This window comes from Besnoitia besnoiti, chromosome VIII (assembly GCF_002563875.1).
Source record: "Besnoitia besnoiti strain Bb-Ger1 chromosome VIII, whole genome shotgun sequence".
In the NCBI taxonomy this organism is placed as follows: Eukaryota; Apicomplexa; class Conoidasida; order Eucoccidiorida; family Sarcocystidae; genus Besnoitia; species Besnoitia besnoiti.
The window spans coordinates 2646333-2660931 of NC_042363.1; the positions used below are offsets into that span (position 1 = coordinate 2646333).

The 14599-nt window shown below is 56.4% G+C and overlaps 1 protein-coding gene across 1 annotated transcript in view; it reads right to left on the minus strand.

The window, feature by feature from the left end:
- The window catches only part of BESB_084940 (dynein heavy chain family protein), a gene marked incomplete at both ends in the record, with an annotated part of 36310 nt that overhangs the window by 9325 nt on the left and 12386 nt on the right, over positions 1 to 14599 (minus strand). Inside the window, 20 exons of the mRNA XM_029366844.1 lie at positions 1 to 273; positions 861 to 1013; positions 1385 to 1675; positions 2024 to 2171; positions 2651 to 2838; positions 3197 to 3364; positions 3757 to 4128; positions 4536 to 4718; positions 5274 to 5598; positions 5964 to 6182; positions 6696 to 6988; positions 7384 to 7676; positions 8151 to 8364; positions 8979 to 9089; positions 9591 to 9963; positions 10326 to 11040; positions 11465 to 11763; positions 12099 to 12399; positions 12538 to 12898; positions 13434 to 14126. Of these exons, the coding sequence (XP_029217304.1) occupies positions 1 to 273; positions 861 to 1013; positions 1385 to 1675; positions 2024 to 2171; positions 2651 to 2838; positions 3197 to 3364; positions 3757 to 4128; positions 4536 to 4718; positions 5274 to 5598; positions 5964 to 6182; positions 6696 to 6988; positions 7384 to 7676; positions 8151 to 8364; positions 8979 to 9089; positions 9591 to 9963; positions 10326 to 11040; positions 11465 to 11763; positions 12099 to 12399; positions 12538 to 12898; positions 13434 to 14126 (5973 nt within the window). The remainder of the gene's footprint in view (positions 274 to 860; positions 1014 to 1384; positions 1676 to 2023; positions 2172 to 2650; positions 2839 to 3196; positions 3365 to 3756; positions 4129 to 4535; positions 4719 to 5273; positions 5599 to 5963; positions 6183 to 6695; positions 6989 to 7383; positions 7677 to 8150; positions 8365 to 8978; positions 9090 to 9590; positions 9964 to 10325; positions 11041 to 11464; positions 11764 to 12098; positions 12400 to 12537; positions 12899 to 13433; positions 14127 to 14599) is intronic.

Consider the following 14599-nt stretch of genomic DNA (forward strand, 5'->3'; position numbering starts at 1 on the left):
GGCAGACTTCTTTGCGACGGAGTCAACCGCGCGATGGATGACTGAGACGAAGGCCTCCATGGAGTAGACGTAAAAGCTGTGGATTTTGAAGAGTTCAGAGAGAAGGAAAAAGAGAACTGCGCCGCGACGGGCGACGGGGCGGTACTGCTCGGAGATCACGTCGAGGCGCTCCCCGGTCTTCTTCGCAAGCGCCACCTTCGCGGAGACTTCCAGAGTGATCGACTTCGTCTTCTCTAAATTTAAAATCAACTCCGTGTCTTCCAAAATGTCGCCCTGCACCGGCGCCGCAGATGTAACGAAGCCACTCTCGCAGTCGCCACGCATCAAGTTAGCGAGCGCGAGACAAGAGCCTCAGAACAACAAATGCAAGGTGCGGACGTCGGGTGAGACTGCGGGGTACACACGTCGGCACACCTACACATGCATACATGAGCGAAGACGGAGGCACCTGAGTAGAAGGTCTCTCGCTATACGGATGCGTAGTAGTTTTTGATATGGTATGATACATATATATATACATATATATACATCTATGTCTATAGGAGGAGCAGGAACTCATCTGTGGATGTCCGCATGGACTGTCAAGGCAACGCGCCCTCGCTGTGGCAGCTGATATGCCTGCCGGAGCTTCGACCCATGCGACTCAGTCCTGCCTTCTGCGAGCGAGCGAGGAGACTGCGCGGCTCGCGAGCCTGTCGTTTTTTTCTCCGCATTCCGCGTGGCGACCGTGTTGTCAACGCACTTCAGAAAGCCGCGTGCGACCACCCACATGGAGACTCGAGAATCCGACGCGTGTTCAGCTTGAACGCGGCACAGCATCCACGACAAGCCTTTCAGGTGATTATGCACTCCAGAGTTACCTCTGCCGCAGCGAGTTTGTCGAGTAAAGTGTTTTCAAGCTCCGCGATAGTGATTTTGAAATCGTTCTGCTGCTGAATGAGAAGCACGCGCTTCCGCGACAGATCAGGGTGTTCCTTCTGAATCGTTAGAGCGAGCAGCTGGTCTTCCAAGCCCTGCAAAAGACACGCAGCCGGCAGGACGACGCCAAGGAAGAGTGCCGCCAGTGGGGGGCTTCCTCAGCGCCAGGTTTGAAGCAGCGTGAAGCAGAAACACAGAGGCAACGAAAGTCGCTTGCTAGCTCACAGATTCTCTGATGGGTGTTGCATGACTGGCGACGTAAACTATGATTCTTATAAAAGGGGCGCACAGTGCCCTGGGTATCCCCTGCTCTCGCCACAGGGGTCGCTCGCGCGCCTCGAGCTGCTGGCTGTTCTGTCTGCCCAGGCTTGCTCGGCGGCAGCGGTGTCGAAGGCCCCTGAGGGCGCCTGCACAACGAGGCTTCGCCGCCTGGCGGCTCGCCTTTTTTGTTTTTGTTTCAGCTTACTTTTTCGGTGACCGTGAAGTTGATGACTGTGCACTCCGCCTGGATCTCCGGGGGGTAGTGCGGGTTCGAGAGCGGCGTCTGGAGAAAGAGGCGGAAGTTCGTGTTGTAGGCGATTTCTTTGTCGCCGAGTTTGATGTACAGCGAGCGCCCTCTGCGGATGGTTTGCCGGCCGACGACCGGCGCGAGCAGCGCCTCAATCGTCTCATCCAAGTTCTCCAGGAGCACGCTGAAGCCAAACGAGATCGCGCTCTCCATCGTCTGCACTAAGCGCGGATTCTGCAGGCGCGTCACCTGTGAGCACAAGCAAAACACGCCGGCACGAGTGAAAGCGCGGAGGCAGCGAGAACTATCAATCTCAACCGTGCGTACGCATCTATATATCTATACCTACCTCTATATATCTTATCTATATACTTATACATATATGTATATATGTTTTTCCGGCTGGCGATAGGCAGAACGTACGCCTGCGCGTAGCGCGTGACCACCGCAGTCTCCACAGAGCTTTCAGCCGGCAGGCATATATGCATTTGTATGTTTGATTGGACGGGGCCGCTGTGCGCTATTCAAGCGGGGGTTGCCTCTTTGGACTGCGGTTTCGTGCAGGCAGGCTGCGTTGAGACAGCAGGCGCCGCTCACTTGGAGGTTGTTGCTTTGCTCGCGGTGCTTGATCCAGGTGCTGCCCTGCAGCTGCGGATCGACGAGGAGACACCAGCGCTGCGAGTTCGACAGGATCGCCCCGTTCTCGAAGGAGACTTGATCCGAGGGCAGTCCTTGGTTATTCCACCTGCGCGACAAGCAGGCACAAAAATACAGAAAAAAACACACGTTGGAACAACACGCACAAGCTGGCTCTCGCGGGGCCGACCGCCAATCCTGCGCAGAGAGCCCTGCGTCACTGAGCCACACGTTCACATGCTGCCTGCGAACAAAGTGCTTATGCAGGCGCGCACAGATCATGCACCGCGCGCCGCTGGGGTTTCGGCGTGACGAGAGCTGATTAATGCAGTCAGAGACGGAGCGGCTCTGAATCTCGAAATAGCATTAATCAGGGACGGCACGTTGTGACTGGGTAGACACACGAGCGGCGCATCTGCGGATCTCCTTCGCCCACACACGGCCGCTCGTTCAATTTCGGCTCTCAGAGGCCGGCGTTGCCGGCGCCGTGCCTTCCTAAGCTTTGACCGAAACCCCCCCGCCCTCTCTCTCTTTCTGTACTGTGTCTCGTTTTGTGGAGCTTGCAATCCGCGTAGTGGGCCCCCTTACATCGCCATTTCTGCCTCGGTGGTCAGGAGCAGGAGCGGGTTCGGCTCGGCGGCCATCGGCACCTGTCGGCTGCGGAGAAATTCGGTGAATTTCTCGTTCTTCAGCCAGTCGCGGTACTTCTTCGTGAAGACGCCCGCGTACGCGACGAAACTCGACGCCAACAGGACGTCGCCCACCATGACGCGAAGCTGGAAACCAGACACAGAAAACCTGTCGAGGCGCTCAAGGAAGATTTGATCTGTTTATGATTTAAGGGATGTAAAGGTGCTCAGGGTCTAACCGTCGGGCCATCTGGATAAAACACCGGTGCAGCGTGAAGAGCTCGGTGCGGCATTCGGCAGTGCCCTGCCGGAACGTAGGACGCGCACTCGTGTCGTTGTCTACCTCCTGCCGCTGTCGCTGTCGCCGCCGGCCTGGGGTCGCGCCAGTCAAGACGCATCTTCACAAATACGTTCAAGTGTGATGATGCACGCTCAAAGTACGTGCCGCGGCGCGGGCGTTCATTTCTTGCGAGAAGCAGGTGATGTTGAAAGGCGGCGTCCGCACCTCTTCTTGGAAGTTCTCAATCAACTGCTGCCAGCGCGTCCCCTCAGAGCCCAGCGCGTTCATCAGACGCTGCGCCATGTCGAGCTTCGTCCTGCATTTGTTCGCCTCCGCCTCCACTGCGTTCTTCTCTGCGATCGCCGTGTCGTACTCCGCAACAAGCTTGTCCAGCTGAATCCCAGACAGGAAGGAGCAGACTCGCGGCGCGCGGGAGAAGCTTCCTTGTTTGCATGCAGGCACGCGAATGTGCGCACTCCACCACGCCATTTCGAACAGGAACGGACCTCCATCTACATAAAACATGCATATAAATATATATGTATATGTGTATATATATGTGGACGTGACGTATCCGCTCAGCCTCTTGCGTTGTCGCTGGAAAGGGGCAGCGACTGGATTTTACAGGCTCTGCTGAGACACGCCCTGTGAGCCAGAACGCATACATGGACATCGGTATGTTTCCTCTTCACAGCCACCGGTACGTGCATGCGCGTTGGCCTGAGATGCAGCCGCGCAAGCTCTGTGCAAGAGACTATTTTCGCTCGGAATGTGGGCGGCTTCACCTTTTCTTCGAGTTCCTTGACGAGCTGCTGGACGACGGCGAGCTTCGCGTTCGCTTCTTCGAGCTGCTGAGTCGCCTCTTCGAGGGCGCGGCGCTTGGGGGCGACGGAGTCCACGACTTTGTAAAACTGGTAAATGTTCACCACCCACTCTGCGAGGCCTGCAGCCGCAGTCGACTTCTTCTGAATCGCCTCGCGATTGAAGTGCGGCAGCGCGAGCAGAGGCTCCACCGCCTTGAAGTTGTGCTCGGGCACGCGGCCGTCGTCGATGATCTGCTTGAAGTCCTTCAGCGTCTGCAAAAACTTCTCCGGATTGTTCATCATCTTCTGCGCGCCCTTCCAAGACTTGTCTTTCAGCTTTCCTTGCTTGTCGACCTAAAACAGTCAAAAACGGCCTCCATTCAAAGGTCAAGACAGCGACGGAGAGACACGCAACCCACGTCCCTCTGTGAAGGCAATGCGTGCGCACCGCCTGTGCGAACCTCCGCGAATACATATTCATTCAGACACCCTGATACACTCGAAACCTGCAGGAGAATACTCGCCTGTCTTGCCGTCTCCATGCACGTTTCTGCGGTTCTCCTTGTTGGCGGTCAAACATATGCGTAAATCTATACATATATATGTGTATATTTATACATCTGTATAGGAATATCCGTATAGATGCATACGCATATATCGCCCGACATGGGAAGCACCCCCTTCCGCCAGAGGACCTTCGCATGGCGCTGTGAATATGCGCAGGGAGCTTTGAAACTCTCTCTCTGGAGGCTGCAGCTCACCTCGATGTTGGGATCGACCCCAGCGAGAAGGTGCATGACCGCAGTGGTGATATCCTCGACTCCGGGCGGCGGCTTGTTGAGCGACTTGGCTTCCTGAAAGTCTTTCTTGTTCAACGTGTTCAGCGCGGCCTCCGCCTGCTGCACCAACGGAATAGCTCGCGCCAAGTCCTCCTCGCAAGAAGCCTGAGGGTGAAACCCGACGGACGCGACAAAGAATGACGCCAAGCAACGAAGAGGCAACGCCTTATCTGCCGCAGACTCAGAGGCTGTCCCATACGAGGAGACACTCCAGCCTTCTGTCACGTTCTTTGCGAAGAAGCAGCAGACGCGAAAGCAACGAAGGGCCGCGGATAAATTCAGGAAAATTTCGACCTCAATCTGAAAGGCCGAGTGCAAATGCATGACGGGACTGCCTGGCAGCCGGATTGCTGTTCAGTTTCCCAAGCCCCGAGCGCACTCACTTGCTTACATAGTATATGCTTACACATCTATACATAATTGCAGACATGCGTACTTCCATACAAATCTATTAGCAAATGTTCATAGATGGTACAAAAACTATGGCGCCTTCGCCGCCAGTGGAACCCCAGCATACCTCTGCAATTCCAATATAGCTTTGTATACGTGTTGTATGCGCAAAGCAAAAGAATGCATCGATTGGAAATGCAGCACTATATATCTTTGTTCTGCTCAACGTTAGGCGTATCGCTACCACGCCCTGAGCTGCGAGCCGCGTACCCTTTGTTCGGAGACGTTTTTCTGGATTTCAGCACACGTCTGCGCCTCCAAGTTTGCTTTTTCGGATTCCTCAGTGACCTTGGCTTTTTCCTCGCCGACGCGCTGTGCGAACTCGTCCGCGGCGGCCTTCTTCTCCTCGACGACGACTGTCTTCTCCTTCAAGTCATCCTCTAGCGCCGAGACTTTCTCTCGGGTATCGATAAGCTTGTGAAGCCCCGAGCTCAGCCGGTCGCTCTTGCTCTTCAGCGAGCCGAGCTTCTCGTGGAGCATCGAGCCGTAGAGCTTGATGGACTCAATGAACGTCTTCGGGGTGATGTAGGCGTACCTGGAAGAAGCCAATTTTTCTTACACTTGTGTGAGTAGACGTGACTCTAGAATTGGCATTAAACCGCTGTATTTCTCTAAAATAACAAGACGCACAATGGCAGCGCGCCGTGAGCCCCTCGAAAGGAGGTGGCGTTCATACAAGGTGGATGCCGCCTCCATACGCGAGGCAGGAGAGGGAGAGAATTCGGCGCTCGGAGAGTGAGCGACAGAGGGCATGCCTCTTCACGACAGCCTGCAAGCCGACCCTAGGCCCTGAACCCTCGCTGCGTTCGCGTCGTCGTTCGCCTTTCCTGTATCACCTGCGTTTTCCTACGCATTCAAAGCGCCTGCGCTCGGCGTCCAGTTCTTCTGTGTATCTCGCACCGTTTCTCGTTCTCGAGGTAGTCCTGCGCAGCTTCGTTAACCGCGTAGAAGGCGAACGGCATGAACTCAACGACGGCTTTGCGAACGGCCTCGTCTTCACCGAGCGGCAGCGAAGCCAAGAACTTTGCCGAGACCGAGTACAGGGCCTCAGCAGGCCACGGCTGAAACCAGTCAATCGTCGTGCAGTTCACGATCGCCGGAAACTTCCGTGCGCAGGTTCTGCGAGAAAAGAACCAGGATGAAGCTCCACGTGCAGTAGGCAGCAGATATATCCTGACAAAAGAATCCGCTATTTAGGTATATATATGATGTATGTATACATATTTGTGAACATAAGTATATTGCCAGCTCGAGACCATCCTTTGCCGCGGAACGGCAACGCCAGAGACCACGGAATGGTCGAATGTAAGACGCTTGCTACTGTTGTGGAATTCGATCCATTTCCGTGTCAGCCACTGGCGCAGATACTCAGGGCTGTACTTCCCGTTAACTCGTGTATACATACATCTACATGTGGTGTTTTATATGGGGATCTGCAACGAGGCAGTGCCCGCGCGATCTTTTGTATTGCGTGTAAATAACGGTAACGCACGCAGGATCGCCGCGAAGGTAGAGAGGGACGCGTGTGAGGCGTAGCCGGACGAGGGGTTTGACTCTTTCTTAAGACTGAGCCTCTGCAGCGAAGGCATGCGCGTCTGCACGTGTGCGGGTCGCCGCGGTTTCGAGCTGTACCTGAGTTTTTCTCCAACGGGTGAGAAGCAGAGCGCCATGTGGAGGTTTTTTCGAATTCTCGAGATGAAGAACTCCCACAGCGAGTCCTTCGTCTCAGGAAGGCCGGCGGCCTTCACGGCGGGGCGCATGGCGTTGAGGAGCTGCTCCTTGTCGTCTGGTTCATAGAGGTCGGCAATGTCGCCTGAGGCCAGCAAATCGTTGATGTAGACCAGAAAGTGCTCATCTGTAATCTGAGCCTCATTGAAGAGAAACATGACACCTTCGTCCTTCACGCCGGCGCGGTTGTAGAGATACTGAAAAAACAGAAGAAACAGGCAAACTCGCGCTGCCACCAAAGCCCCGAGACATCACGCTGCGCACGCAAACAAAGTCTAATCACGGGCGGCCTCAGAGTTGGGGAAATCCGTATACGACAAAGCTATATCAAAGCCTGCCAACTAAACCAATACATATACATCTACATACACATATATATCCGAATATATGTGATTCGTGCTTCTGGTGCGTCTGAGGGCCCGGACATTTTTTCCAGTTCACTTCTTCCTCCTCCTGCGTTTACAAAATGAAATACACGTGTCTGACGAAGCAAGAGTGAGAGCCAACACAGCGGTGGTCTCAGCGTGTCGGGTGAGTTTGGTACGTTTCCAATTCAGTTGCCGGCTTTCTCTTCGCGAGCTGCGGCGCATACCCGGATGTCATTTTTGAGTTCCTTTACGTCGTATTTCGAGGAGATCGTCACTTGGAAGGGCACGCACGAGCTGATGAAGGCGGAGAGCCTGGAGAGCGACTGTTTGCCCGAGCCGCCGATCCCGATGAGGAGCGCATGCCCAGAGTTGTTGATGATGCGAGTGATGCGGCAGACGTGCTTCATCGCATCCTCGAACAGTACCAGGTCCATCACGGGGTTCACGTCGTTGTACTCCGCCAGCGCCTCCTGCAGCAGCTGCGAGAGATCCGTCATCGACTTCACTCTGTCGTAGCCTAGAGGAAAAACGCAGAGGACACGCACAGACATCGCGCGCGGAGGCTCCGTTCAGCCGTCAGTTTCGCTTGCCGAGGGCATCAACCAGCTTGTGAAACCGCACGCAGTGACGCATCACGACGGCGGACGCCGAAACGCGTGGCGGCGCGGAACCCCCCTAAAGGGAAGCAGCCTCTCGCACACAGCACTCAAGAGAGAGGCACTGCGGCGAATGCGTCTTCGAGGTTTTTTCCATCGATGTACGCCGCGAACCGAAGAGCCTCTGCGCCTCGGCCGCGCGGACGCGGGACAACGCGCCAACCTCAGAGCGCGGGCTGTCCTCAAACACGCCGTCCACGGACGTCTTAGGGTTCGAGGATTGGTGGAGGCGCGTTCCCCGCGAGGGTGGGTTGTTGCGCTCTAAGGAGTCTCAGAAGGCTCGCGGGTCGCCTGCTCCTGCGTGTGGCGACGTGAAGGCTGGATGCGCGGCTTACACAGGTCCTGGAAGCCCTTTGAGAAGTGACAAAAGACGATCGACTCGGGCTGCTTGGCTTGGAAGAACTTCGAGACGTTGAATTTTCCAAACATTTTCTTGGAGAGATCTGCGACGAGCGTCTTATACCTGCCAAAGTCCGCGTTGCTCACCAGCCGGTCTCCATACGTCCTCTCGCACTCGTGAACCCACATGATCACCAGCTTCTCTGCATCCTGAGGGGAGATTAAGGAGCAAGGAAATGCGACACGCCTTACTGAGTGCTGCACCGATAGAAGTGTCCTACAGGCACTCAGCGAGTTAGTCAGAGACGGTCACGCCGAACGAGGGAGAGCGCACGTCGCTCCCAGCAGAGAGCCAAACAAAGAGCCGAAGCGCCCATTCGCGAGCAAACGAAGATGGGCGGCAGAGAACCAGAGAGAGTGTCTGAAGAGAAGGAGAGGCCAACGCAGGCAGAAAAGCCTGCCCTGGCCTCTCCCCAGGCAACGAACAGGAATTCATCTGCATGCATCAGCGGCGCCGACATCCAGGGATACGGTGCTGGCAACCGGACGCGCAGGCACTCCGATCGCGTCGTCCGCAGGCGAATCAGTTTTGGGCGAAATCTTGGAGCCCGAGAAAAGCCTGCTGCGGCTGGCACCAGCGCTCGTTTGCCATGGCCTGATATGGGCGCATGGCGAGCCGCAGCTTCGGGGTCTCTGCAGCCGCTTTCGCTCTTTACAGCTTCTTGCAGAGCTCCGCGGGGGCCACGCAAACCTACGAGACATCTGAGGCGCTGGACAGCGAAAGGTGCAGCGTAAATGGAGACTGCCGGGCGTCCACGCCCTACCTGATAGAGCTGAGGAGTCGCGGCGAGGAGACCTTGGAAGACGCTGCTGAGATGCCTCATGTTGAACTCGTAGTGGAAGTTCGCCGCAGTTTTTCGAAACGCATGCACAACCTGCAGGCGGCACATGCGCCCACAACTCGCCTACAGTTCAGTCTCCCCGAAGCTAAAAGCAGCCAGAGTGCTCTTCCACCTGAAATTATATGTGTGAAAATGTATTCACACATGTATATTTGTACCAATATCTACACGTATGTATACACTTCTGTGTATACAAACGGGAGCGCAGTTGTATCAAGGTACAACGCGGAAGGAGGCTTGCAAACACGCTCCGGGAAGAGCACAGATGTCGCTCAAACCCCTCAGTCCGTAGCGATCGCTCAAAGCAAACAGATGCGTGGAGTGCCTCAGACAGATAGGTGATCTAGCGAGAACGCAGGGCAGCGTTTCATACCAAGATGCGTCTCTCGGTTTTCATAGCCCCACACGAAAACGCAGCTACATAGTGTACCTGCCTGGTCATATCCACCTAAAATACACAAAAACGATTTTTTGTTCGGCACACGCGGGAGTGACTGGGTGTCTGTCTGCTGGCGGCGCGGTGCGTCGGATCACCTCCGAGTGCAGGGAGAGCGTGGCTTTGACGACGAAGGAGATTTGTTCTTGCACTGCCTTGCGGAAGTTTTTCTGCTCGAAGAATTTGGCCAGAATGGTGTTGTAGATGGTGAAGAGCGACGTCTGCTCGGGGAAGGGCACGCTGAGAGTCCAGAAGTGGCGCTGCAGGCGCGGGTTGATGGTGAAGGAACCCGCAGTCGGATTCAGGCACGCGAGGTACTGCGTGTTGGTGATCTCCTTCAGCTGCATCTTGCTGCGGTCATACCAGTGCTGGTAGTCGAGATGCTGCCGCAGCAACGCAATCGCCGTCTGCGTATTGTATGGATCCAGCTGAGGCATGTTCAAGTCGTCCAGGAAATACACCAGCCGCAGCCTGCAGGTCCGGCACCCGCCCACAATGAAGGCAGCAAAAAAGCGTATGAAAATATATATAAATTTCTATACTATGTTCTGTGTGCACAAGCGTTGGTGCGTACGTATTCATCTGCATGCATTTGGAGCGTGTGGCTCGACGCGGCCGTCCATTCCAGTGAATAGTTTTGCACTCGCCCGGAGGAAGAGCGCCCTCGTTGCGTATTAACTCCCACGCCATGCAAAGGCACACGATTCTCCATCAAAGTTTATACGGGTATGTAGATAGATAGATGAATAGATAGATAGGAGATAGGTATAGGTCTGCGCGTGCGCTGCAGGGGGTTTGCACATCTGTTATTTTGCAAAGAGATGTCGACTTACTTTCCTGGGGGCCCATACTGCCTGCCGGCTTTTTTCTCTAGGGGTTGTTCGAGGAGGGTTTGTAGGAGGGCCGCGTCAGTGTAGAAGTTGAAGTTGATTGCGCAGCTCACGTATGTCTCCTTGTCGAGGGTTCGAAGGCGGCCCTTACAGAGCTGCGTTTTTCCGCATCCGGCGAGGCCGATGAGCATGACGGGGGTGTGCATTTTGAGCAGCGCGTCAACGAAGTGCAGCATGGCGACAGTCTCGGGGGTTGCCACCGTGATATCCGCGGCGGGTTTCTCGGCGTCGAAGTCGGTCTCAGGCACGCGCTGCTCCCAGGCCTCCAGCTTGGCTTGATCGACGTAATAGTCGAAGACCGTGCCGCGACTGGGGAACTTGATCGTCTGCCACGTGTGCCGCCACCACGTGTTGAACTGCCGGCGGTAGTCCACGCCATCCTTCTCGTGCAGGCAGCCGCCGCAGGCCCAGATGAAGCAGAAGACGAAGGCATACTCCAGCGCCTGCGGCTCTTCGCCGAGCGTGCCCTCCAGCATCGCACACAGCGACGCTACGACTGAAATGCTCACAACCGGCACACTCAGCTTGCACTGCCGGTGCAGGTACTCTAGCGTCGAAGGACAGTACTTCTCAAACAACTTCGCCAACTGCGCCTTCACCTCCTCACTCCACGCCGCCCGCCTCAACCAACTCTGCGCGTAGCTCCGCCACTGGTGACCTGGAACAAAAACCAAAAGGAACGCGCCTGCGTGAGACCCCGCCGTGCTCGCTGCGTGCGGCCGCCAATCCGAATTCGAGTGAGAATGGAGCAGTCGGAGTTGCGCATTTGACGGTCGCACAGACACAGACAGCTATACGCACACATACAGACTCATACACGTATCCCCGAACCCTAAAATATATATAGATATATATGTATATAGACATATAGGCCGATGCATGCGTATGTGTGGGGGGTACGGGCATGAAGAAGGCGAGCAGGAAGTGAGAGTTCTGTGTAGGCGTTGCGAGGCGAGCGCCAAGGAGACCTCCATGCATGCCCTCGAGTCCGCGAGGACTTGGTGCGATGAAGCCCACCGCCGCGGCGCAGAGCCACGCGAGCGCAGCCTTCCATGCAGAGGCGAGGGCATGCATGCGCGTACCTGAAGTGTCGCTGATAAAGAGGATGCCTGCGCGCGAGACGGTGGCTGGCGTTGCGAAGTTGAGGTCGCGGATCTCGAAGATCATTCGCATGTGCGGCCGCAGCGGAATGCGCTCGTTGCTGGCGAGCGTGAGGATTTTGTTGTCGTCCATGACGGAGTTCATCGACTCGATCCAGTTCGCGTCGAGGTCTCCGTCGAGCAGAATCCACTTCGGGGCCGTGTCTTGAATCTGGCCCAAACTTCGCATCGTCTTTGACAGCAGACCGTCCTTCCACTCGCGCGTGCTCATCTTCACGTAGCTGCCAGCCGCAACGCGCCCAAGCGGCGACACAGCGAGACAGCCGCGCGCGTGAGATAAGGAAAACGCCACAAAGGCGCCGCGCCGCCCGCGCAAGCCTCCACTCCGCGCAGGCGAGTCTAGCCCGGTTTTCTGCGGTACACCGGCGCGCAAAGTCCCCGGCGCCTTTCCAGCGCCAACGCAGATGCTCGAGAGGAGCCACCCCGGAGCCCCTCGCCGTCTCGCTCGCCGCCGCTCCGACCGCTTTCAACACTCTCCCTGTCTCCGCTCTCCGTGTTCGGCTGCAAGCGTCTCTGCTGACTTGCGAGCTCCTTGCACACAGCGTGGAGTACCTACCCGTAGAGTTCGTTGGGGGTCACGGCCTTCGGATTGATGTCAACCCAGGTAGTGCGGCTGCCTACGCGGTCCTGGGCGCGGGCGAGGATCTTCCAGACGGAGCTCTTCCCCGACCCCGCTGGCCCCATCACGAAGACGCAGTGGCGGATTTTGAGAAGCTCCTGCAGCTGCACGACTTTCAACACGAACTCCGGATTCGGCTCCAGGCCTGCCTCCACGCACGTCGCATCGATCACTGCTTCAAAGTCCAAGTCCCGCAGCGGCGGCGGATCGATGCCGGGAAAGAGATCCGCGAGGAGCCCTGCAGAGAGAGAAAAAGAAGAGAGAGCCCGACACGGAAATGAGCGTGTGGCGCAGGGTTGTTTGTGCCTTCTTGCATATGCATGCAAAATATGCATGCAGATGCAACTATACGCGTATTCCCCGCGAAATGTGTCACCTGAGAAGATTTTGAGGTCGTCTGCGACGATTTTTGCAATGTTTGTGTCTCTGAGCGCGCGCATGAGAAGCGCCTGTTCAGGCAGCTCGGGCTCTGCGCGCTTGAAGGCGCCAGCAACCACGAGGACGGATTTGATGGCGCGCAGACCCCAGTCGTAGTGCGCGGCGTTTGACAGAAGATCCCGACAGAGCGCGTAGAGCCTCGTGAACTTCCGCGCGAGCTGCTTCGCCTCCACAAAACCCTCCGCCATGAGCATGTTTTCGCAAATCAACTCCAAGTCGGGCACCATTACCGTTATGGGTCGGAAGAGCGCCTTCAGCCCCTCAGGCAGCTCCGAACGACCCAGGTAACCTGGATTCATCTGGGGCGAAGAGCAAAGGCGGAAGACACAAAACGGAGCCAACTCTCGCTCAAAGTGCACCAACATCAACGAACGAATCGCCCACCATCCAGCTACACATACACATACGTATTTTCATATAAATGTGAATATCTGCATCTGCACCTCGATGCACAGACATGGGTTCCCACTCGCCGGCATTCAGACCCCGCGGCACCAGCTAAGGCATGTATGTGAGCACGCACATACAAATATACATAGACACATGTATATACGTATATATATATATACATACGTATATGTATAAGAGCGCCTATCCCTCGCGTGTGGCGGTGTACGACCCTCGTGTGCCTTGGAGTGTTTCTGTTTGTGGCTCCGTTCAACACTTGGCTACAGCGGCCTCTCGCTCGTCCTCCGACGGTTGCCTTTGTCTCATCTGCGTGTGTGAGGCCTCAGGCTGGCTGCGCGTGCAACGCGAGTGCGGGTCGCGGCGGGTGCGTCGCTCGCGCACTCCGCAGTGGCGCGCCCAGGGCGCGGCGCGTCGGTCTCGGCTCACCGTGATGAAGACGCCGCAGGCGGGGTCGAGGGCAATTTCGTCGCCCTGGAGGACGAAGCGCGTTTGTCCGGCTTTGATGGCGTCGACAACGGCTTTGAACTGGACTGAGCAGACGCTGAGGACGGCGGGGACGAGTCGGTTGAATTCGTCAAAGCAGCCCCAGGAGCCGGAGGCCGCGAGGCCCTTGAAGATGTTCCCCAGCGACTGGTAATCCATCTGGTCAGAGCAGTTGAACACGTAGCAGGCTTTCCCCAGCGCAGAGGCGAGATCTTTCGTCGTCTCGGTCTTCCCTGTGCCTGCAGGGCCAGCGGGCGCGCAGCCCATGCAAAGGTGAAGCGCCTGCGTCGCCGTCACGTAGATGCGGTCGGTGAGGGGGGTCACCACCAGCCGAGGTCCGTTGCCGAGGTACTCGTAGCCGTAGGTGAAGGACGCGTCGGTGATGCTGATGACGATGGTCTCCTCCGCCTCGCTCCAGTAGTACTTCAGCTGCGACTGCCACTGAAACGCATCTTTCGAGTTCGCCCCTTCGCGGATCAAACGATCCAAAACGTCGCGGCCGTGCGTGTTGATCGTAATCAAACACATCAGCTTCTGACGCATCGGCGCCGTCAGCTCGCCCTGCACCATCTTAATCGTCGCTGTCAGCTCTTCCACGTGCCGTACCAGCGCTACCTTCAAAGCAGCCGGATCGCCCTGGCATGCGAAAACAAAAGAAAAACCAAAAACACACCGACGATGAGTGCACGCAGAAGAGACAGAGAAAAACGAAACGAAGCGATCGCGCGGTGCCCCGCAGGGCCTTCGCGAACCGCGCTCAACACGTCCATCTGTGGCACCTTTGCATATATATCCATATATATATATGTATGTGTATGTATGTAAGGATACGCGTCCGCTGGCATACACTGAGCGAGGCTGACGTATAGTGTGCGCATGAAGTGATGTTCCTCGCGACTCCCACACGGCACTAAACCCTAGACCTTGAACCCTAAAACCTAGAGAGGTTTGACAGAGAGGTTTTGGCGCAGCGCTGGACACACGGCGCGATACGCCGACGCATGCGCCGCCTGCATCTGGTGATAAATACACTGCATGTGTGCCTATGCGCCCGTCTCCTGTGTCTCTCCTCGTCGCCTTCTGTCCGTGGGTGACCCCTGTCCTTCGCC